At 45.0% G+C, this 24,000-nt stretch overlaps 1 protein-coding gene across 1 annotated transcript in view; it reads right to left on the reverse strand.

Annotated features, from left to right (window-relative positions):
- Positions 1 to 24,000, reverse strand: part of MYO15A (myosin XVA) — a 175,999-nt gene that overhangs the window by 73,909 nt on the left and 78,090 nt on the right. The window contains exons 30-40 of the mRNA XM_068246380.1: positions 23,242 to 23,314; positions 20,302 to 20,490; positions 20,083 to 20,195; positions 18,536 to 18,627; positions 13,399 to 13,519; positions 11,653 to 11,714; positions 9,246 to 9,419; positions 5,074 to 5,167; positions 4,832 to 4,982; positions 3,183 to 3,315; positions 2,088 to 2,199 (exon numbers count right to left, since the gene is read on the reverse strand). Coding sequence (XP_068102481.1) covers positions 2,088 to 2,199; positions 3,183 to 3,315; positions 4,832 to 4,982; positions 5,074 to 5,167; positions 9,246 to 9,419; positions 11,653 to 11,714; positions 13,399 to 13,519; positions 18,536 to 18,627; positions 20,083 to 20,195; positions 20,302 to 20,490; positions 23,242 to 23,314 — 1,314 coding nt within the window. The remainder of the gene's footprint in view (positions 1 to 2,087; positions 2,200 to 3,182; positions 3,316 to 4,831; positions 4,983 to 5,073; positions 5,168 to 9,245; positions 9,420 to 11,652; positions 11,715 to 13,398; positions 13,520 to 18,535; positions 18,628 to 20,082; positions 20,196 to 20,301; positions 20,491 to 23,241; positions 23,315 to 24,000) is intronic.

Consider the following 24,000-nt stretch of genomic DNA (forward strand, 5'->3'; position numbering starts at 1 on the left):
TCTGAGTGCAGGGAAAAGGTCAGTAATTCAAGATGGGAGCTGTAAGACTGTACTGGTTCACACTACAAGAGCTTTTCTAAGCACTGTGTGACTTTAAAAGTTCTTGCTAATGTTATCCTGTGTGTGTGGTCACACTGGAGCGATGTGATTTTGTAAAAATCCCCCATAGCATTGCATTAGCAAGAGATTTTCAAAATCTCTGGTGCTTATACAGCTCTTGTAGTGTGAATCAGCCCTAAAAGACTGACATTCACCTAAGACAATAAATGTATTGGGGGCCAGTCACACTTGTCCTAGAATTTCCTGCATGCAGTTCCTTGCATGCACAAATCTACATTTGCAATTCTTTGGATCTTTTTTGGCAGAATTTTTGTGCTTGTATTAGCATTTGTATATACATTTTTGTCATGACATTTTTCCGTGAATATAAATTAAGTTATATGAAGTAACATGATAATGGCCTCAATTCACTAAGATCATGCTGGAGATAATAAGGCAGGAGAAAACTTACCTCCACACAGTGAGAGAGTTATCTTATCTCTTCATTTCTTAAGTTACCTCCTCTGTAGTTATTTTCACATGCAGTTTATTAACAGCCTGTCTTTTTAACTTTAGAATTCTGGAGTTATTTTAAAGATTGAAGAGTTAGTTAACTTAAAGACAGAAGAGTTAAAGAGAGTCTGAAGCGAGAATAAATCTCGCTTCAGACCTCATAGATAGCAGGGGCATGTGTGCCCCTGCTAAACCGCCGCTATCCCGCGGCTTAACGGGGGTCCCTTCACCCCCAAATCCCCTCCGTGCAGCGGGGGAGCGCTTCCTGGTTGGGGCAGGGCTAACCGCCGCAGCCCTGCCCCACGCGCGTCTGTCAGCGCGTATCTCCGCCTCTCCCCCGCCCCTCTCAGTCTTCCTTCACTGAGAGGAGCGGGGGAGAGGCGGAGATGCGCCGTTGATAGACGCGACTGGAGGCAGGGCTGCAGCCGTTAGCCCTGCCTCCAGGAGAGACCAAGTCTGTGACCAAGTGTCGCAGCGGGGGGTTTGGGGGTGAAGGGACCCCCGTTTAGCCACGGGATAGCGGCGGTTTAGCAGGGGCACACATTCCCCTGCTAACTATGAGCTCTGAAGCGAGATTTATTCTCGCTTCAGAGTCTCTTTAACGTTAGGTTTGCCTGAGGTAAAATGTTTCCTGAATACTACATGCCTCATCACCATGGTGATAACTTTAGAAACGTTATTAAAGACAGGAGATAAGCTTAGTGAATTGAGGCCAATGTATCTAATTACCTTAAAAAACAGAAATTTCAAATGAACTCAAAAAATAAGTTGCCATTGAAATACATTACGCGTGCGGCGATTGCGGCTTCCGAGAATTGCAAATCGCATGTGATTCTAACAAGTGTGACCCCTGTCCTACACTTGTGTTTTTAGCTTTTAAACACAAAATAAGACTGAAAGATTCTAGTCCTATTTAGGATTAGCGTCAATCAAGTATATAAGCACACCGATTTTTAAGCAAGCGCGCTCTTTATTGAGCGGTTAGTCTCCATGAGGAGCGATGCAGGGACCGCGGGGACAGGTAAGCCCTCGCAGATACAGTAGCACTGAGTGCACTGTAATGAATAATATTGATGCAAACGACTTTGATCTTATGTTGGAAAGGATCACACATGCATGTTTACTATGTGATGTTTGGAGATGCCATCACATGGTCATGTTTGGGGTGAAGTATTGAGGATTAAGTTAGTGTATATTGCTTGTCAATGCCGTATGCTTGTTACCACACGCCTTGATAAAAGGGGACCTTGCATGCCCCCCCCCCCCCCCCCCGAAACAATTGTCAAGGCTCTTTTTCATGTGAAGACAAACTGCTCAATAAAGAGCGTGCTTGCTTAAAAATCAGTGTGCTGAGGTACTTGATTGACGTTTATGTACGTCACTTTGCCTATGCCACAGTATCAGGCACCTGGACTTACATGGAGTGCCCACCCACAACCCTTTGGACTATATCTCCCTAGTCTTGATAATTCACGCAGGTTTATAAATAAAAAAAACACAGCGGACAGACAGAAGAAGCCTTATTGGTCTCTTACCTGGAGGCGGAGCCGTGGTCGGCCTGACGTGGCTGACGGGTGGTGGACTGGCGGGTTTCTTATTCTTGATGCTGGGAACGGGTTTAACCATAGCCACAGATTCTCTCGGAGGCTGAATGCCAAAATATGGCAAATAATTAAACATAAAGTCAAAGATAGTTACAATCAATCAAAAAAATAAAAATAAATAAAAGATTGAAATTCTTAAATTGAAAAGAAATATACATTTATTTACCACGTGTGGCCACCTTTACTGTATATTGATAAAAACAGGAAATTTAAAGTGCACCTGAGATGAGCTATGTCTGAGGTTTTATACTTCCTTTGTTGTCTTCCTCCAGCCTCCTTGAGGCCGCTTGGTCCCTCGTTGCCTCCCCGGGCCGCTCCTGTCCCCTGCTGGGCGGCACGGTTTTCTGGCCAGGTTTCGCATGTGCGGCCCGGCCGCTCACGCTCCTCCATCACGTTGTCCTCCCACGGCTGGGAGCATTCTGCATCTGCACAGTAGTTACTATGCAGGCGCAGAATGTTCCTGGCTGTGGGAGCGCAACGGAGGCATACGTGTGGCGAAGCGCGACTCAGCTACATTACCGGGCCATCAAGCCGGGGACAGGAGAGGCCTGGGGAGACGGCAAGGGACCGAGCGGCCTAAAGGGGGCTGGAGGAAGGCCTAGGGGAGTATGGAACCTTAAACTTCTTTCTTCTCAGGTTCCCTTTCAGACTTCTCATTCGAATTTGTTGTAAAATCATAGCTTTGTATTCAGGGGCGTAACAATAGACCCTGCAAGGGATGCAGCTGCAGGGGGGCCCAGAAGACACAGGAGGCCCCCTCCTTAAAGACTGACAACTCAGGGAAAGGAGCGAAAAAACTTTCTGCTCTCTGCACAATTGTTCTAATGACTGCATCTGCTCAGCCACTGATAACTAATCATACAAAGTTTTGTAGGCAAAGATTTCAAGAAAGTCCCTATTTAGTGCAGTGGGAGGGGGCCCCATCCAAAGTTTTGCAGGGGGGCCCAGTGATTTCTAGTTACGCCCCTGTTTGTATTGTATGGTGTGTGGCCACCTATAGACATATAGCAGGTGGATGTAGCGTACCTTAGGCACATAAGACATATTGGAAATTGGGGTTGACGCCATCGTTGGCCGGGTGCCCATCTGCCCTCGGAGGATCTTCAGGGCCTCTTCATGAGGATCCAACTTCCTCCCAAATATTTTTGTAGGCTCTTTCCTACCGAAAAAGAGATAAAAACCCACAAAAGCCTCAATTAGCTGAAATATATTCTCAAAAAAAAACAGGTACAAAAGGGTAAGGAGGCACCCAGATGTAGATACAGCTAGATTCAATAAACCTTTCGTCCTACGAGAATGTTGTTATTGAGGTAATCCACCTCGACTTTTACATTTTTAGTGTTTTTGACTACATCTGGGTGCCTCTTGACCCATTTGTGCTGTATATATCCCCCACCCCACTGAGGTTGGAGGGGGCTTCCCTGGTCTAAAGGATCAAACCCACGTCCAACATAAAGCACAATCAACCACACAACACGTTGTTTACCTGACAAGTATGTACACACACGCCAACCAACTAAAAAACCAACTCACTTAAAGAGAACCAGTAACCAAGAACTGAACTTCATCCCAATCAGTAGCTGATACACCCTTTCCCATGAGAAATCTTTTCCTTTTCCCAAACAGATCACCAGGGGGCGCTGTATGGCTGATATTGTGGTGAAACCCCTCCCACAGTGTGATGTCAGGACCATGGTTCTGACATCACACTGTGGGAGCCTTGTTGCATTGTGGGAAATAACAGCTGTTTACAGCGGTCTCCAACTGCCAAAAAAGCAAGCAGCACCTCCTTCCACTGACATCACCTGTCAGCAGTAAAAATGTTACAATGAGATGAATGTCAGAATGTAAATCAGGGAGAGGAAAGATTTTACAATGGGCAAACACTGACTAAATCATTTATACATAATTGTAAAAATGAAGCACTTTTTTTTTTTTTTTTTTTACATTATTTTCACTGGAGTTCCTCTTTAAAGGAATCATCAGGCTGCAAGGGCTTCCCCCAGATTTACTTACCATTGGCTTCCTCCAGCTCCTGCACGGCCACATGTCCCACAACGCAGCTCCGCTCGCAGTCCGCGGCCTGGTATCCCCGCCGGTACTGAGAACTTCTGCGCCTGCACAGTACAGCGCAGACAACGTGGCCGTGATTGACAGCGCCGCTTGTGCAGGCGCAGTACGGGGCCGACCCTGAGGCTATGTTTTACATTTTAGGCCACTGCAGCTTTAAGAACTTGCTGTAGGGCCGTACAACACAGCACACAAGTGACCCCCCACCCCTTTTCTGCCCACCAACAGAGCTTTGCCAATGACAGCTATCGGCTGTCATTGGCATCAGCCTATGAGAGCCGATCGCTCTTGTGTCTCCCCAGGGGACAGCCAAGTGACACGGCTGTCCCCAGTACAGCGCTGCAATAGATGTACAACGTAAATAGACAGCGGTTGCGCTGTCTAACAGTCTCCTAGCTGAGATCGCAGATGGGAGACCGATAACGAAGCAGAGCTCCGTCATTCAAGCGGATATGCGCAATCCCCTCCAAACCACGCCCCCAGGACTTAACGCCAATTGGCATTACGCGTTTCTGGGGGAGCCACCGCATTCATCATGCCTTAAGGTAGTTAAAGATAGATCCCGCCATCACTAACTACTAGGATAAATAATATTAAAGTCTTACCTTACGGGTACGGGCACCGGCCGGACTGCATGAGGGACTCCAGGTGGCTGCTTGTACTGACTAATGATGTCCTTGATGTTGTGTGTGGGCTCCGGAATATGTTCAGAATTTAAAGCGCTGTGATGGATGAGGTCTTCTGCCCTGGAAGGACCTGCAACAAACGAGAAAGAACGGCAGAGAGTTGGCAACACGTGTTAAGATATGTTTCTGGTCAGCCAATCCTTTGCTGAAGGCAAACTCACCCGGCCTTTGATGGAATGAACTTTGATGGAATGAACCTTCTCTCGAGACGGTGGAACGTGTCCTATAGGGAGGAGACCCGCTCACAACGTTCTTCTAGTAAGAAGAAACAGACGTAAATGATATTAACCCATTCGCGTTCCGTCGTTTTCACTTGAGCAATGTTCACCTCCCATTGATTAGCCTATAACTTTATCACTACTTATCACAATGAACTGATCTATATCTTGTTTTTTCCGCCACCAATTAGGCTTTCTTTGGGGGGTACATTTTGCTAAGAGCCACATTACTGTAAATGCATTTTAACAGGAAGAATAAGAAAAAAACGGAAAAATGTCATTATTTCTCAGTTTTCAGCCATTATAGTTTTAAAATAATACATGCCTCCATAATTAAAACTCACGTATTGTATTTGCCCATATGTCCCGGTTATTACACCGTTAAAATTATGTCCCTATCACAATGTATGGCGACAATATTTTATTTGGAAATAAAGGTGCATTTTTTCCGTTTTGCATCTATCACTATTTACAAGTTTAAAATAAAAAAAAATATCGAAATATTTCATCTTTACATTGATATTTAAAAGGTTTAGACCCTTAGGTAAATATTTACATGGTTTCTTTTTTGTTTATTGTAATGTTTTTTCTTTTTTATATTAAGCATTTTATTTCGGTATTTTTTGGAGGGTGGGATGTAAACAATAGTTTTATAATGTAAATGTGTCTTGAGTTTTATTTTTTTTACTTTTAGTTGTAGTTTTACTTTTTAGACACAAGATGGCGGCCATGAGTTTGTTTACATGACGTCACTCTAAGCGTAACATACGCTTAGAGAGATGCATGGGGGAGGCAACAGCCAGAAAAAGCTAAGCTTCCGAGAGAAGCTGTCGCTTTTTCAGCGGGGGAGAGGAATCAGTGATCGGGCACCATAGCCCGATTCACTGATTGCCTGGCTAACGAACCGCGGGCCGGGAGCGCGCGTGCACGCGATCGGCCGCGGGAGCGCGCATGGTTCCTGGACGTAGTTTCTACATCCAGGAACTAAAATAGGTTAATATCATCAGCATAGCTAACATTTTACATACATAACATTATTAACATAGCAGGTCACATGATTGTCAGGCCTTACTTATCGAAGTATCTGAGACACTTTGGCCAACACCAGGGCTGCCATCAGAAATTTTGGGCCCCCCCCACACATCATCAGGCCTGGGCCTCCCCCTCCCTGGGCCCACCCACTGGTTGCTGTGCCCACCCACTGGCCACCCCACCCCCGTGTCTGTGCGCGAAGAATGTGCATGGCTCCGACATTGAAGAAAGCGGCATGCACAGCGTGATGCGGCAAAAAGTGGGCGTGACCGTGGCATGTTGTGGCCAGAGCCAAATACTAGCAAAATACAGGTAGTCCCCGGTTAACAAATGAGATAGGGACAGGTAGGTCCGTTCTTATCCTTTATCCGTTCTCTTTTGTCCCCCTCTTTTCTTCCTGTGCCTCTTGTCCCCCCCTCTGTCTCACCTCAATTTGTGCCTCTTTTGTGTCCCTCTGTGTGATCTCATCTCTTTTCTCCCTGTGCCTCTTTTGTCCCCCTGTGTTACCTCTTGTCCCATTCTGTCTCAGCTCGTCTGCCTGCCCTAGCCAGGTATAGGTGCCCCTATAGTTCTGGAATGCGGTGTGCTGGTTAGTGAGCCACAGGCCCGAAGCCAGCACATGCAGCCTTTCCAGCGCTATGGGGGGACCCAGGGCCCCCAGAAGCCCTGGGCCTCTCACTGCAGTGTCAGTTGTCCCCCCCCTGATGGCTGCCCTGGCCAACACAGACACTGTAAACAGTATATCCATTTTCATGTAAGGGCATCCAGGATGTGGCCAACAAGTAAACCATTAACTAAAAAATGGGCGCTCTAAATAATTTATTGCATTCTACTATATGTCACTACAGGTCCTCTTTACTGCATTCTGCTATATGTCACTACAGGGCCTCTTTACTGCATTCTGCTATATGTCACTACAGGTCCTCTTTACTGCATTCTGCTATATGTCACTACAGGGCCTCTTTACTGCATTCTGCTATATGTCACTACAGGACCTCTTTACTGCATTCTGCTATATTTCACTACAGGGCCTCTTTACTGCATTCCGCTATATGTCACTACAGGGCCTCTTTACTGCATTCTGCTATATGTCACTACAGGGCCTCTTTACTGCATTCTGCTATATGTCACTACAGGGCCTCTTTACTGCATTCTACTATATGTCACTACAGGGCCTCTTTACTGCATTTACTATATGTCCCTACATGGCCTCTTTACTGCATTCTGCTATATGTCACTACAGGATCTCATTACTGCATTCTGCTAAATGTCACTACAGGGCCTCTTTACTGCATTCTACTATATGTCACTACAGGGCCTCTTTACTGCATTCTGCTATATGTCACTACAGGACCTCTTTACTGCATTCTGCTATATGTCACTACAGGGCCTCTTTACTGCATTCTGCAGGGCCTCTTTACTGCATTCTGCTATATGTCACTACATGGCCTCTTTACTGCATTCTGCTATATGTCACTACAGGACCTCTTTACTGCATTCTGCTATATGTCACTACAGAGCCTCTTTACTGCATTCTGCTATATGTCACTACAGGGCCTCTTTACTGCATTCTACTATATGTCACCACAGGGCCTCTTTACTGCATTCTGCTATATGTCACTACAGGGCCTCTTTACTGCATTCTGCTATATGTCACTACATGGCCTCTTTACTGCATTCTGCTATATGTCACTACAGGGCCTCTTTACTGCATTATGCTATATGTCGCTACAGGACCTCTTTACTGCACTCTGCTATATGTCACTACAGGGCCTCTTTACTGCATTCTGCTATATGTCACTACAGGGCCTCTTTACTGCATTCTACTATATGTCACTACAGGGCCTCTTTACTGCATTCTGCTATATGTCACTACAGAACCTCTTTACTGCATTCTGCTATATGTCACTACAGGGCCTCTTTACTGCATTATGCTATATGTCGCTACAGGACCTCTTTACTGCACTCTGCTATATGTCACTACAGGGCCTCTTTACTGCATTCTGCTATATGTCACTACAGGGCCTCTTTACTGCATTCTACTATATGTCACTACAGGGCCTCTTTACTGCATTCTGCTATATGTCACTACAGAACCTCTTTACTGCATTCTGCTATATGTCACTACAGGGCCTCTTTACTGCATTCTGCTATATGTCACTACAGGGCCTCTTTACTGCATTCTGCTATATGTCACTACAGGGCCTCTTTACTGCATTCTGCTATATGTCACTACAGGGCCTCTTTACTGCATTCTGCTATATGTCACTACAGAGCCTCTTTACTGTATTCTACTATATGTCACTACAGGGCCTCTTTACTGCATTCTGCTATATGTCACTACAGAACCTCTTTACTGCATTCTGCTGTATGTTACTACAGGGCCTCTTTACTGCATTATACTATATGTCACGACAGGGCCTCTTTACTGCATTATGCTATATGCCACTACAGGGCCTCTTTACTGCATTCTGCTATATGTCACTACAGGGCCTCTTTACTGCATTCTACTATTTGCCACTACAGGGCCTCTTTACTACATTCTACTATATGTCACTACAGGGCCTCTTTACTGCATTATACTATATGTCACGACAGGGCCTCTTTACTGCATTATGCTATATGCCACTACAGGGCCTCTTTACTGCATTCTGCTATATGTCACTACAGGGCCACTTTACTGCATTCTGCTATATGTCACTACAGGTCCTCTTTACTGCATTCTGCTATATGTCACTACAGGGCCTCTTTACTGCATTCTGCTATATGTCACTACAGGGCCTCTTTACTGCATTCTGCTATATGTCACTACAGGGCCTCTTTACTGCATTCTGCTATTTGTCACTACAGGGCCTCTTTACTGCATTCTACTATATGTCACTACAGGGCCTCTTTACTGCATTCTACTATATGTCACTACAGGGCCTCTTTACTGCATTCTGCTATATGTCACTACAGGGCCTCTTTACTGCATTCTGCTATTTGTCACTACAGGGCCTCTTTACTGCATTCTGCTATATGTCACTACAGGGCCTGTACAGACAGTTTGGTAAGACAGAGATACAGAGGAATGTTAGCAGTACCTGTGGTGGAACCCCGGTTCTGGGCATCGGGGCCACGGTTGGGGTCACCCTGTAGGAATTGGTCCGGCTGGATGGAGTGCTGGGGTTGGGTTCCCTGGAGAGAGGAGGTTCGGCGCCTGCACTTGTGACCATCTGCTGTTGGATGGCCATGGCCTGCATAGTCATCTGTTGGGCCTACAGAAAAGGATATGGGAGAAGCAACAGATATTTATTGACTTAGAGGACAAAATGGAAGACGAAGGGGACACGACATCCAACATCATTAAAGGGGCACTACAGCGAAAAATTGTAAAATTTAAAATATGTGCAAACTTATACAAATAAGAAGTCATTTTTTTCCAGAGTAAAATGAGCCATAAATGACTTTTCTCCTATGTTGCTGTCACTTACAGTAGGTAGTAGAAATCTGACAGAAGCGACAGGTTTTGGACTAGTCCATCTCTTTATAGGGGATTCTCAGCAAGGCTTTTATTCTTGATAAAGATATTCCCTAAGAAGGATTTAAAGAATAATGCTGGCCAGCTTCCCTGCTTGCTACGCAGTTTTTTGGCAGTTGGACAGAGCAACTGCCATTCACTAACTGCTTTTGAAAAATAAATAAATCCCTGAGAATCCCCTATGAAGAGATGGACTGGTCAAAAACCTGTCACTTCTGTCAGAGTTCTACTACCTACTGTAAGTGACAGCAACATAGGAGAAAAGTAATTTATGGCTCATTTTACTCAGGACAAAACGCACTTCGTATTTGTATATGTTTGCACATATTTTACATTTTACAATTTTTCGCTGTAGTGCCCCTACATTATTAAATCTGCAAGTCCAGCCTTTAATAACTGTGTAGGGTGATGTTTCTGAAGTATCTCCATCCTACAGCTAACCAAGGGGGTTCTGGATTCTGAGTAGTGACAAAAGTTATGTCTGAATCAGGAAATAATAAAATCTAAAAAAAATAATTAAAAAAATAACAGAAACCGTGATTAAGTATTCAACTTTATCCCAATCAGTAGCTGATACCCCCTTTTACATGAGAAATCTTTTCCTTTTCTCAAACAGATCATCAGGGGGCGCTGTATGGCTGATATTGTGGTGACACGCCTCCCACAGTGTGATGTCAGTTTCCTGTCTGTGAACCTCATTGCATTGTGGGAAATAGCTGTTTACAGCTGTTTCCAACTGCCAAAAAGCAAGGAGCATCTCCTTCCACTGACATCACCTGCCAGTAGTAAAAATGTCACCATATGATAAATGTCAGAATGTAAATCAGGGATTTAAAAGCTTTTACAATGGGCAAACACTGACTAAATCATTTATACATAATTACTGTAAAAATGAAGCACCTTTTTAATTACATTGTTTTCACTGGAGTTCCTCTTTAACATACTAATTAACTTATATTTTCTCTACCATGTTTACCTAATATAATCCAAATGTCATACATTTAGCAGCTATGACTATATGGGCAATAAACTTTCAGCAAACTGAGTAAGTAAAAAGTCAATTTTCCTCAGCAGCCAATCAAATTCAACCTCACGATTTAAAGAGAACCCGAGGTGTGTTTAAAGAATGTTATCTGCATACAGAGGCTGGATCTGCCTATACAGCCCAGCCTCTGTTGCTATCTCAAACCCCACTAAGGTCCCCCTGCACTCTGCAATCCCTCATAAATCACAGCTGTGCTGTGAGGCTGTGTTTACATCTGTAGTGTCAGTCTCAGCTGCTCCCCCGCCTCCTGCATAGCTCCGGTCCCTGCCCCCGTCCCTTCCCTCCAATCAGCAGGGAGGGAAGGGATGCAGGCGGGGACTGGAGCTCTGCAGGAGGCAGGGAGAGCAGCAGACTGACACTATAGAGATAAACACAGCCAGCTCTGACAAGCTGTTTGTCAGCAGCACGGCTGTGATTTATGAGGGATTGCAGAGTGCAGGGGGACCTTAGGGGGGTTTGGGATAGCAACAGAGGCTGGGCTGTATAGGCAGATCCAGTCTCTGTATGCAGATAATATTCTTCAAACCCACCTTGGGTTCTCTTTAAAGCACAAGGGATACAATACATACAGGGCAGTTTCTATGCTGTATTGCTCCAAGGGCAAGGGTGTAAAAATTGCACCACCAGGCTCAAGTATGCTGGAGATGAGGGAGGGAGGAGTCAGGCCACCTCCCCCGCTGGATTTGTGTGCCAGCCGCTCCCCCCTCCTGCACTGTGCCCCCCTCCTGAATTGCACCCCAGGCGGACAACCACCTCGCCTGACCCTAGAAACGGGGCTGAATACACAGAATACCCAAGCCATTGCATAGGGCGACTGGTACACTTTTCCTTTTTCTTCTCCGGTTGTTGGATGTGGTCCCTGTATGATTGTTTAATTCAGATGCAGGGAAAGAATTACTCTACAAGACAGCCGGTTCCCACTCACCAGTAGCATGGCTTGCTGGTTGATATACGCTTGCTGATGGGCATATAAGCTTTGATCCAAGCCTGCAAGAGATGTCACAACACAACTTCAGCAATTCATGTATACATGCAAGGAAAACATCTCTCCCTGGCACACGTCTCCCTCAAATTCTGTCCAAAATTTCCCACAATTTTCCCACCCAATGTGTGATCACAACGTTGTGATCTGGTGAACACTAGACTTGATTCAGTCAGTGTTCTGGAATCACCAACGGTTCCAAAAAGCGCTGAGTTAATGAAAGTGATCGGAGGTGATCCCGCAGTAGCGAGTGCAGTTTCCTTCCGCCATCACAAGTCCGGCAGCATTTCTTGAGCAATCGCGATTCCAAACAAAATTATAGAATCACTTCAAAATCACTTTTCAATCGCTTTGCAAAGCCACTTTGCAGCCCTTTTACTACCAAACCTATGGAACTCGCAAATCGCTTTGGAGATCACAAATCGCAATCGCTGTACAAATTGCTTGCATTAAATTCAAAATCGCTTATAAACCACCACAACAATCACTACCAAAAGTGCTCAGCGATAGCGAATCGCGCTTTATAGTGGGTCCCAGCCCTTATTAGATGAAAAGGAGGGCATTGAGTGACATTATTTGTTTATTCTGAGCTTAAGAAGCAGAAAATAAAACCCCAGTTTATGGAACAAAAGGTACAGAGAATTGTACGCCAAGTAAAGGTGCATCTCTCCAAAACAACAGACCGAGAAAACCAATTATCTGACCGATGCTTAGAAGTCTGTATAGGGAAATATAGGATATATAACACTTCACATTTTTAACCATTTCCCTACCACAGGTTATTTCCCCTTAAAAACCACAGTAGTGTTCACATTTCACTCCTCCCATTCATTTGCTAATAACTTTATCGCTATGTATCACACCAAACTGATCTATACACTGTTTTTTTTTTGCCACAAATTAAGCTTTCATTTGATGATACTTTTTGCTGGGAATTAATTTATGCATTTTAAAAGGAATGAAGAAAAAAATGAAAAAAAAAATATTTCTCAGATTTAGGCTATTATAGTTTAAAAATAAAATGTGCTACTGTTTATAAACCCAAACATATTATTTGCCCATTTCTCCTAGTTATTACACCATTTAAATGATGTCAGTAGTACAATGTATGGTGACAATATTTTATTTGGAAATAAAAGGTGTATTTTTTCAGTTTTATGTTTTTGTTTTTTTTATACTCTATCAATGATTACAAGCCCTTATTTGCAAAAGTAACAGTAATATACCCTCATGACCCACTGTACATATTAAAAAAGCTTGAATGTAACTATTTATGTATTTTGTTTAAATGCTGTCATTTTTGTGTCTTTTTTGGTAACTATGAGGGAGGGGGTATAGGGGATTAATAAGGTGTTAATAACTTGATGGGAGATTTTTTAAAATGTATTTTAGTGTATGTGTATGTTGTGTGTGTTTTCCTCCCCTGTATCTCCAGCCCTATCCCACTCTCTTCACTGGCTGCCACAGACGATGCAATTCAAAATCCTGACAGTCATCTACAAAATGTACAACCTTACTCCTTATCTAAATAACCTTATTTCCAGATGCCATCGTACACGCATTCTCCGCTCTACTAACAATATCCTCCTGTCTTTTCACTCCCACTTACAAGACTTCTCTCCACCCTCTCCCCTCCTCTGGAGCTCCCTCCCCAACTCATCCATCACTCAATAACACATTGTGTCTCACCTGAGTGGTGCGACCCATCTCCGTCTGCACTGGACCCTCCGGGGGTCTCGGATCCATCCCTTCCCCCGACACCCCCTCCACCCTTCATCTTCTGTGACATGGCCGTCAGCTTCTCCAGATCCTGCGGAGGAAGAGAGGAGAGCGCAGGTGAGATGTTCCCCAGCCCAGGGAGGATACTGTGACAGCGATCTCCGGCAGACAGTGCGACAGGAGGAGATCAGGTGACAGCGGTATCCACGGTGCAGAGCCAAGAGCCATCTCTCAGCACACCATGTGGCGTTCGCACAGCTCAGACATCGCTGTCTCCTGACGGACAACCATACACAATGCCCAGGACAACCAGAGCCAGCAGGTTCAGCTGTTATTTTTCAGCAGCAGTGTGATACAGTCGGTTGCGCAGGGATACAGATGGTTAAAAGGAACCACAGATGGAGGCTGCCATATTTATTTCCTGTTAAACAATACCAGTTGCCTGGCAACCCTGCTGATCTATTTGGCTGCAGTAGTATCTGAATAACACCAGAAACAAGGATGTGGCTAATCCAATCACACTTCAGTCAGAAAATTCTGAACTGCATGCTTGTTCAGGGGCTATGGCTAAAATTATGAGAGACAGATGATTAGCAGGGCTGCCAGGCAATCTGTATTGTTTACAAGGAAATAAATATGGCAGCCTCCGTATGCCTTTCACTTTAGAGATGCTTTAATTTTTGTCAAACTCTAGATCTCAAAGGCAAAAGCTTGAGGAAGTCGATGTCTCTCTCTGTTTTGCACTTTGTACATTTCAGAGCTTATGAGGGCTTTTTCACACTAGAGCCCGTTTCCTGCGTTTTGACGCAAAGTCGAAACTTTGCGTTAACCAAGGTAAAATGAAAGTCCATAGACTTTCATTTTATTCTTCACACCCAACGCTGCATTTCGGTACGCTGCGATTCGACGCACCCGGGAGATTTTAATCGTCGGGAACCGGCATTTTCCTGTCAGGTGAGTTAATAGCTACCGCCGCTGACTGCGTCGCACCGCAACATCCCAATGACACGCTGCAGGCTATTCAACGCGTGCAGAACGGCTCCTACGTGCGTTGTCTGATGTGAAGGAGCCATGAGTCAGCAGGACACTGAACAACAGTGATATCCAAGGCGGCAAGGAGAGATCCACTAATAACCAAACAAAATGGGTCATTGTAGTTGGACAGCACACACGAGCCCGTGTTACTAGGAAATCATGAGAGGCGCGTGTATGGACAATGGAGGGAGCCCGGAGACAGCAGCGGACAGGGAGAGGTAAGAATTGACCGGGCATCGTCCTGCAGTGTATGGGTAGCCGACAGATCTCTCTAATCAGATTCGATAAGAGAGACATTTGACTCTTGATGGAATCTGCCCATCATCGCTAGATGTATGGCCACCTTAAGTTTTAGGACAAAAGACAATTTATGGCCTCAATTCACTAAGTTTATCTCCTGTCTGTAATAACTCTTCTAGAGTTGTTACCATGGTGATAAGGCATGTAGCATTCTGGAAACATTTTACCTCAGGCAAGCCTAACGTTAACTCTTCTGTCTTTAAGTTAACTCTCCAATCCTTAAAATAACTCCAGAGTTAAAGACAGGCTGTTAATTAACTGCGTGTGAAAGTAACTACAGAGGAGGTAAATTAACTACAGAGAAGGTAACGTAAGGAATGAAGAGATAAGATAACTCTCTCACTGGCGTCAATTCACCAGAGGTTACCAACCTATTTATCTCTTGGGAGGTAATTTACCTCCTGTGATATCTCCAAATAGCAATTCTCCAGAAGTATAGGGGAAAATATCGACAGAGAGAAATGCAAGAGATAAATGTGAGATAAGTATGAGATAAATAAGTGATAGTTAGTAGTTAGTTTTTCTCCAAATCTCAATTCACCAGGGAAGAAAGGGGGTGTGGCCATTCGTTATTTTTTCATCTCTTTATCCCCTGAATGAACCTGGAGATATCGTGGTTTTCACACAGCAGCTGCTGCTGTGGAAGATGGAGCCTTTTGAGCTTACTTTGTTAGGCCTGGTGCACACCAAAAACCGCTAGCAGATCCGCAAAATGCTAGCAGATTTTGAAATGCTTTTTCTTCTTTTTCTGTAGCGTTTCTCCTAGCATTTTGCAGTTTTGTGAAGCGTTTTTGGTGTAGTAGATTTCATGTATTGTTACAGTAAAGCTGTTACTGAACAGCTACTGTAACAAAAACCGCCTGGCAAACCGCTCTGAATTGCCGTTTTTCAGAGCGGTTTGCATTTTCCTATACTTAACATTGAGGCAGAAACGCCTCCGCAATCCAAAATCTGCAGCAGCCCGGAAGTATGCGTTTCTGCAAAACGCCTCCCGTTCTGGTGTGCACCAGCCCATTGAAATACATTACCCAAGCGTATCCGCAGCCGCAAGCGGATCGCAAAACGCAGCCGAACCGCTCTGGTGTGCACTAGGCCTTAGAGCTTGCTTCTATTATGAGGAGACGAAGGCGCAGGAGGAGGGTCTGTTTAATCGTCCCTCGTATTTTTCGTGAGAGAACAGTTCTTGATAATTTTACTGAGACAGAGGTGGTGAAGAAGTTCAGACTCACTCGTGATATGATTTATGATATGATCCGGCAGTAAAAGGTGGGAATACTCTGGTCAGGTAGTGGTAAAACTCAGCCTCCTACCCACAATGCTTCACTTTCAAGCTTACAGAGAGGAAAAGTATCCCATGTAAATCATTAATACCGACTACCTAACTCTCTGCTTTCTCATACTTTCCTCATGCATATCTCTCCATTATCCCCCGCTATCGAACACTTTTCTCTCTGTCCTCTCTCACTGGTGAATTGACTCCAGAGTGTTAAAATACCTCATGAGATAAACTACCTACCTTTTTTCTCTTAGTAAATCCTCTCTGGTGAATTGACGCCACTGTGTGGAGGTAAGTTTTCTCTTGCCTTATTATCTCCAGCATGATCTTAGTGAATTGAGGCCAATGTTTTAGGTCATAACTATGCAGAAAATGGTTCAAACTTTTAAATGACATCATATTGCTTACTGGGACTCTAGGGCTGGGATTTTGGGATTTCTGCATTTTGTGATCCCACCTCCGTTCTATTGGGCGTCTCACAAGCGTTCTGCATGAAAAGGTGGAGGATGGGTCCCCTTCCATAAAGGTAAATATATTGGGTGGAATGACCCCAATATGGTGGGTCCAGTCCAGAAAAGGATTAAGATGGAATGGAGCCCCAGGCAAGATAGCAGTTTTTGTCCACAGCTGATGGTCACCTAGATTTTTTAGTAAGATTTGGTGGTGACTAGCATCCACCAGGCCCCTAGACTCTCTCCAGGCTCTAGGCAGCTGCCTAGGTTTGCCGTGTGGATAATCCGGCTCTGGTCCATCCTCAGGTGATGTCTGCTTCTGCCTAGGTACATGAGCCCTGTTTTTTCACAAGAAGTATGTTTTTAGGGACGCCTCCTTTAAGCCAGTCAATATCTCATTATCACCTTGCTGACAGTGACTGTAAGAGGATACAGTGACCCAGAGAGTGACACACAGAGACACAGCCACATCTAACCTGTGAAAGCCGGTCTCAAATAACAGACCTAAAGCAAACCTGTACAGAACACATATCTAAAATAGAACGCATGTACACATATCATAAGACATGATATAAACTGGCCCATTGTCTGGTTTCCAAGTTGTGATCTTTAGGCATTGTAGATCTCTGCCTGGCGTACATGGGCACAGGAAACGTGCACCCTGCATTTCACTTCCTCAGTGTACGCAGGAATCTTTGGGGGTTCCCCCTGAAAATGTAGGAGGCTGTAAACTGAGTGTCAGTAAGAAGCATAGGGAATGAGAAGGAGCACAGAGTCAGGAGAATAGGAGCATGGAGTCAGGAGAAAAAGGAGAATGAGGTCAGGAGAAAAAGGAGAATGGAGTCAGGAGAAAAAGAGCATGGAATAAGTAGAAAAAGGAGAATGGAGTCAGGAGAAAAAAGAGAAAGGAGTCAGGAGAAAAAAGAGAAGGAGTCAAGAGAAAAGGAGCATGGAGTAAGGAGAAAAGGAGCGCTGAGTCAAGAGAAAAGGAACACGGAGACAGGAGAAAAGGAGCATGGAGTCAGGAGAAAAAGGAAAATGGAGTCAGGAGAAAAAAGAAAATGGAGTCAGGAGAAAAATGAGAATGGAGTCAGGAGAAAAAGGAGAATGGAGTCAGGAGAAAAATGAGAATGGAGTCAGGAGAAAAAGGAGAATGGAGTCAGGAGAAAAAGGAGAATGGAGTCAGGAGAAAAAGGAGAATGGAGTAAGGAGAAAAGGAGCGCTGAGTGAAGAGAAAAGGAGCATGGAGTCAGGAGAAAAGGAGCATGGAGTCAGGAGAAAAGGAGCATGGAGTCAGGAGAAAGGAGTGTGGAGTCAGGAGAAAAAGGAAAATGGAGTCAGGAGAAAAGGAACATGGAGACAGGAGAAAAGGAGCTTGGAGTCAGGAGAAAAAGGAGAATGGAATCAGGAGAAAAAGGAGAATGGAGTCAGGAGAAAAAGGAGAATGGAGTCAGGAACAAGGGAGCATGGAGTCAGGAAAAAAAAGAGCATGGAGTCAGGAGAAAAGTTCCAACCTATGTTTGGGAACACAAAGAATAGTGAGAGAGTATGTGCCAGAAACCCGGGGCCAGATGCAATTCACTTTTTCACCTGAGTTTTCTCCTGGGAGAACATTTTTCATCTTTGATTTAAAATATTTTTTTTGCACTTTGCAATGGAAAAAAAATATCAAAAAGTATGTAAAAAGTACTATCAAAATTATTTTGAGTATTTTTTTCCTTGCTGGTGGGTTAAAGGGATTTTATTGACAAGTTTTAAAATACCATCTAGGATGGCTAACCTTGGCACTCCAGCTGTGGTGGAACTACAAGTCCCATGAGGCATTGCAGTACTCTGACAGCTCTAAGCATAACTCGGGGAGGCAGAGGCATGATGGGATTTGTAGTTTTGTCGCAGCTGGAGTGCCAAGGTTAGCCATCACTGATGTAGCAGAAAACTCAGGTGAAAAAGGTGTATTGCATATGGCCATATGGACTTATGAACCAAAACCATTGCGTTCTATTTAGTACTTCAGGTTTACTGAAGTACAGACCATTTAACTTACCCCATTTCCATAGGACAGGACGGGATCAAACAGACTATCCAAATAATGGTCCATTCCTTTCTGAGACGGAGGTTCGCTGAGCGTGTCCGAATCTGTTTAGAAAGATTATTGAGAAAATGTGAAAAACTATAGAGTGACTCCCCTGCAGTCGGTGTGCGGTAGGGTGGGGGTTGGGGATAACCTGCAGGGATGCCGGGCTACAAAATGGGGTTTTGAGTGAAAGTGAAGTAGGATGTTCCTCCTCTCCAGGAAGTGACATCACTGGTCACAAGACACTACAGGAGAAGTCTGACAGTTCATTTGGGAGATACCATGGAAAAAGGCAAGGGAGTGCATGCCAAAGCTTACAGCCATATTCTTTATGTATTTCTTGTCCATCTTCAGCTACTGATGGTGGGAAAAGGTGCAAGAACAAAAGAGCGACCGAGTTAGAAGACCTCAATGGCTGGATAATATTCAGTCTTTACCATTACCAATGGGAGGAACCAGCCAGCGGAATTAAATAATATATATATACCGTATGCTGCCTCTGAGAATGAAGACTGCTTTAAAAGATACCCGAAGTGACATGTGACATGATGAGGTAGACATGGGTATGTACAGTGCCTAGCACACAAAGAACTAGGCTGTGTTCCTTTTTTATTTCTCTGCCTGAAAGAGTTAAATATCAGGTATGTAAGTGGCTGACTCAGTCCTGACTCAGACAGGAAGTGACTACAGTGTGACCCTCACTGATAAGAAATTCCCCTTTTTACCTCTTTCCTGCTCTCAGAAGCTATTTTCTTCTAGGAAAGTGTTTTATAGTAGGAATTTCTTATCAATGAGGGTCACACTGTAGTCACTTCCTGTCTGAGTCAGGACTGAGTCAGCCACTTACATACCTGATATTTAACTTTTTCAGGCACAGAAAGAAAAAAAGGCGCACAGCCTAGTTCTTTGTGTGCTAGGAACTCTACATACACATGTCTATCTCATCATGTCACATGTCACTTCGGGTACCCTTTAATTTTCTGTATGATGATGATGAAGGTAATAATGTGACACTCAGTGATAACAGTGCTGCAGCCAGGGGCATAACTAGAGGGGTGCAGCAGCTGCTATTGCAGGGGGCCCCAGAGCTGTGGGGGGTCCCAACTAATATACCTTCCCTTCCTCCCATACAGGGGACTATACTCCAGATCAGGTGTTTTGTGGCTACGCTTGTTATGGGTGTGAGGATGATGATGGCAGCACTTGTTTTATGACCCTTGTGAGACGGGCCCCCAGGCTGGGAGGGTCACCAGGGGGAGGGGTGTGAGATGGGCCCCCAGGCTGTGAGGGGCACCAGGGGGAGGCAAGGGAAGGGGTGTGACCATTAGGAGGCCCCTTCAAAGCTTTGTTGTAGGGGGGCATGAGCTGTAGATATGCCACTAGCTGCGGCCCATGAAAGGACATAACAGCTGAAATAAGGTTGGGCCACCATGACGGGTTTCTATGGCAGTGGTTGCCGTGTGGTCTCAGTGACTGCCGATGGTAATATCATCCTCTTTACTTGTCCACATACTTACCATGGCTATAGTACCCTTCAGAATCATGGACCCCCTGAAGAGGTAAGGACGGGGCTTGCATCATGGGTGGTGGCGGGACCTCTTCTTCCACATCAGCACCATTCCCAAATACTCTACGAGGAAACAGAAGATAAACCATAAGAGTCAGTCACATGACCCACCGGGAAGGAAAGCTGCCGCCATTTTGTTCCACACACTGGTCGGCATGAGGGTACTTACGCACTGCGCTGATTGGTGCCCTCACGAGCTCCTTCAGAAGTGATGAAGTAAGACTTCTGCTTGGGGAATTCTCTGGGCAGTTCCACATTGGAGATCAGATCCAGGACATAATCATGACCGGCCAGCTCCGACCACTGACCGCCGTCTTTAATGGACACCGACCAACCTCTCCATCCCTCCGTCACACCTCTGGGAAGGAACACAAGGTAGAAATGTCTGAGGTCAGAACAATCATAATAATCATCCATTCCGGCAACATATTTCAGGGTCTTCTACACACTGGTGACGATTAATGAGGATTACAATACAGCAAGGGTAGAGCAGCTAACCCAACGACCAATGAGAATCTTTGGTCCTACCGCATGCAGCTAGTACAGAATGCTGCTGCAAGACTGTTAACAAGCCAGCGCCACCATTGCCACATAACACCAACCCTCTGCTCACTACACTGGCTACCCATAACATAGAGAATCCTTTTCAATACTGGTGTTCTAACATTCAATTCCCTACACAACCTACGCCCTGGATACCTGAAGGATTTATTGCAACTGCATCTCAACTTCCACAACCTCAGATCAAAAGGATCCAATAACTTGACCACCCCCAGAGTCCAACTGAAAGCATTTGGAGCCAAAGCTTTCTGTCATGCTGTCCCTACCCTGTGGAACGCCTTGCCAAACTTAATCAAGACAGCTCCAACCCTGGATACGTTTAAATCAAAGCTGCAAAGCCACCTGTTTAGTCTGGCATTTATGATCACATAACTTTCCCCTGTACACATCACTATGTACTGATCTGAGACAAGCTTAGGCACTTTGTGTCCTACGGGAACTAAGTGATTTACAAATGTTTCATTGTTGTCGTCGTTTCAGCACTCTGCACACTGTAGAATGAACTTCCATCTGATCGAATTTCCCGTTTTTATTTGATAAAAGAAGATTGGGATTTTTCTGATCAATTTTTATCAAAATTACATGGTGTAGGGTAGATTGTCAATTACTCGATGTACAGACCATAGCAATTTTGAGTTTTCAATCATTTTTTTCATAATTGAAGAGAATTGAACATACCTGTAGGTGTGTGGTACATTGGTCAGATTTTTGAAATGTTACAATCATTCAGAACAATTGATTGCTATTGGGACATTAACCACTTAACGACCGCCTAACGCCGATAGGTGGCTGGTCGTAAGTGGTTTTACATGGAAAACGCCCGCTTGTTCGAGCGTCCGTTCCATGTCAGTTCACGAAGGGTGTCTCTGTGAACAGCCTGCGAGCCTCCGATCGCGTCTTGCAAGCTAAATGTAAACACGCGGGGAAGAAATCCCCGGTGTTTACGTCGCACGTCGCTGCTGCGCAGCAGCGCCGTAAAGGAGATCGGTGATCCCTGGCCTCTGATTGGCCGGGGATGGCCGGCATCTAATAGGCTGAAGCCCATCAGAGGCGGTACGAACATCCCCCTAGTGGGGACAAAAGGGGGGAAGTCTGATCGCCCTGCCTGCAATGTGATCTGTGCTGTGGGCTGAAGAGCTCACCCAGCACAGATCACTCAAAATGAGCCCGGTCCTAAAAATATTCGAATCAGGAGTGATAGAATAGCCAGGAGCTACTGGAATATAGTTATTGCACAATGACTCTGCGTTTCACAGCTTGGTTCTGCTTCCTCAGGGGATTAACAAGCTGTGCCAGAGATGAGAAAGGAACGAGCTCCTCCATTGGCATCCTGGGAGTTCTGGAACAACCCACCAAGCCTATTTCCATCTACAATCATTTTTAGCTCTATTTACGAATGTGTCAGTTCCGCAAACTGATTCATTAGAATCTTGCGGACTTATTGGAGGCTGTATGAAAATCTCACACAACTGCCACACACACTTAAAGGACCATTGTCGCAAAAAAAAAAAAAAAATTAAAATACATGTACACATATACGAATGTGTGTTTGTGCTTCTTCCAGAGTAAAATGAGCCATACATTACTTTTCTCCTGCTTTGTTGTCACTCACAGTAGTTAGTAGAAATTTGATGGAACTGAATAGTTCTGGAATACACCATCTCTTCATGGGGTGTTCTCAGCATGGCCTTTATTCTTTATAAAGACACTCCCTGATAAAGATTTATACAAAGATGCTGGCCAGCCTTCCTGCTCGCCGTACACTTTTTTGGCAGTTGGACGGAGCAACTGCCATTCACTAAGTGCTTTTGAAAATTAAGAAAACCCTGAGAACCCCCCATGAGCAGATGGGCTAGCCCAAAACCTGTCGGTAATGTTAGATTTCTACTACTTACTGTAAGTGACAGAAACATAATAATGTATGGCTCATTTTACTCTGGAAGAAACGTACTTCTTATTTGTATGTGTTTACATGTATTTAAAATTCTATGATTTTTGTGATAGTGGCCCTTTAAAGAAAACTTGTAATGAGAAAAACCTCCCCTGGGGGGTACTCACCTCGGGGAAGCCTCCGGATCCTATTGAGGCTTCCCCCGTCCTCCTCGGTCCCACGGCAGCGGCGAAAAAGCTCCCGGAATGGCAGGGATGTAAATATTTACCGTCCCGGCTCCAGAGCAGGCGCAGTATCGGCTCTCCGCTCAGCGGAAATAGCTGATCGCTGTTGGTCCGCTCTACTGTGCAGGGGCAAGTCTCCTGTGCCTGCAAGTCTCCTGCACCTGCACAGTAGAGCGGACCCGACAGAGATCGGCTATCTCCGTGTTGAGAGCCGCAACACCCGCTGGAGCCAGGAAGGTATATAAATCAGCGCTTGTCAGGCTTGTCGAGGGAGGATTGCCGGACGCTTTGGGGGAGCCAGCGCTGGACTGCCTGCAGCTACATTGGGACCCTGAGGCTTCCCCCTCCCGAGGTGAGTACCCCCCAGGGGAACTTTTTTTTTACAAGTTCTCTTTAACATTCAACATGAGCATCCCGATACATAGAGGTCTACCTGTGCCTGAGGACATCTCCTGCAGCCTCCTCTCCGTCACTCCACGAGTGGATGGGGCACAGAGTCTTCGTACCTGGAAACAGAAGACAAGTAGTGTCATCATCACTGGCTAGAACCGTGATCAGATGACCGGACACTGACCAGCTCTGCAGTATGTGTGTCCGCTCATTGCAATGGCGTCACAGAGCTAGCAATCACACAAGGTAGACAGGAAGAAGTGGTTTGTAAGGCCTCGTTCACATTGGGTGAGCTAAAAACCGTGTAAAAGCGCATGATAAAGAAACGCATGCGTTTGTGCGTGCTTTGGTGCACATTTCAGTGCGCTTTTTTAAGCATGTTTTGCTTATTGCAGTTGGCAAGAAAGCTTTGTTTTCATATGTAAATGTATTTTTTTTTCCAAATAGGGGTAAAAAAAGCGTGCGCTTTTATGCGCTAAAAAAGCGCACCCATTCACTTGCATTGATGTGCGCTTTACAGCCCAACGCACAGAAATGCATCCAACACAACCCTTGGAAGTTGGCACTGATATACAGCATATTGAATATGCATGATGATTCTTGTGAGTACAGGCTACATCACATCCTGCTGTCATAAACGAGCAGTACAAATCTAGAGCCACGCCCTCGAGCAACCTACCAATTAAAGCAGTGTATATCTGGAGCCCTGCCCCCAAGCAGACTACCATCCAAGCAGTGTATATCCAGAGCTCTGCCCCCGAGCAACCTACCATCCAAGCAGTACATATCTAGAGCCCCACCC

Source organism: Hyperolius riggenbachi, chromosome 7 (assembly GCF_040937935.1).
Source record: "Hyperolius riggenbachi isolate aHypRig1 chromosome 7, aHypRig1.pri, whole genome shotgun sequence".
In the NCBI taxonomy this organism is placed as follows: domain Eukaryota; kingdom Metazoa; phylum Chordata; class Amphibia; order Anura; family Hyperoliidae; genus Hyperolius; species Hyperolius riggenbachi.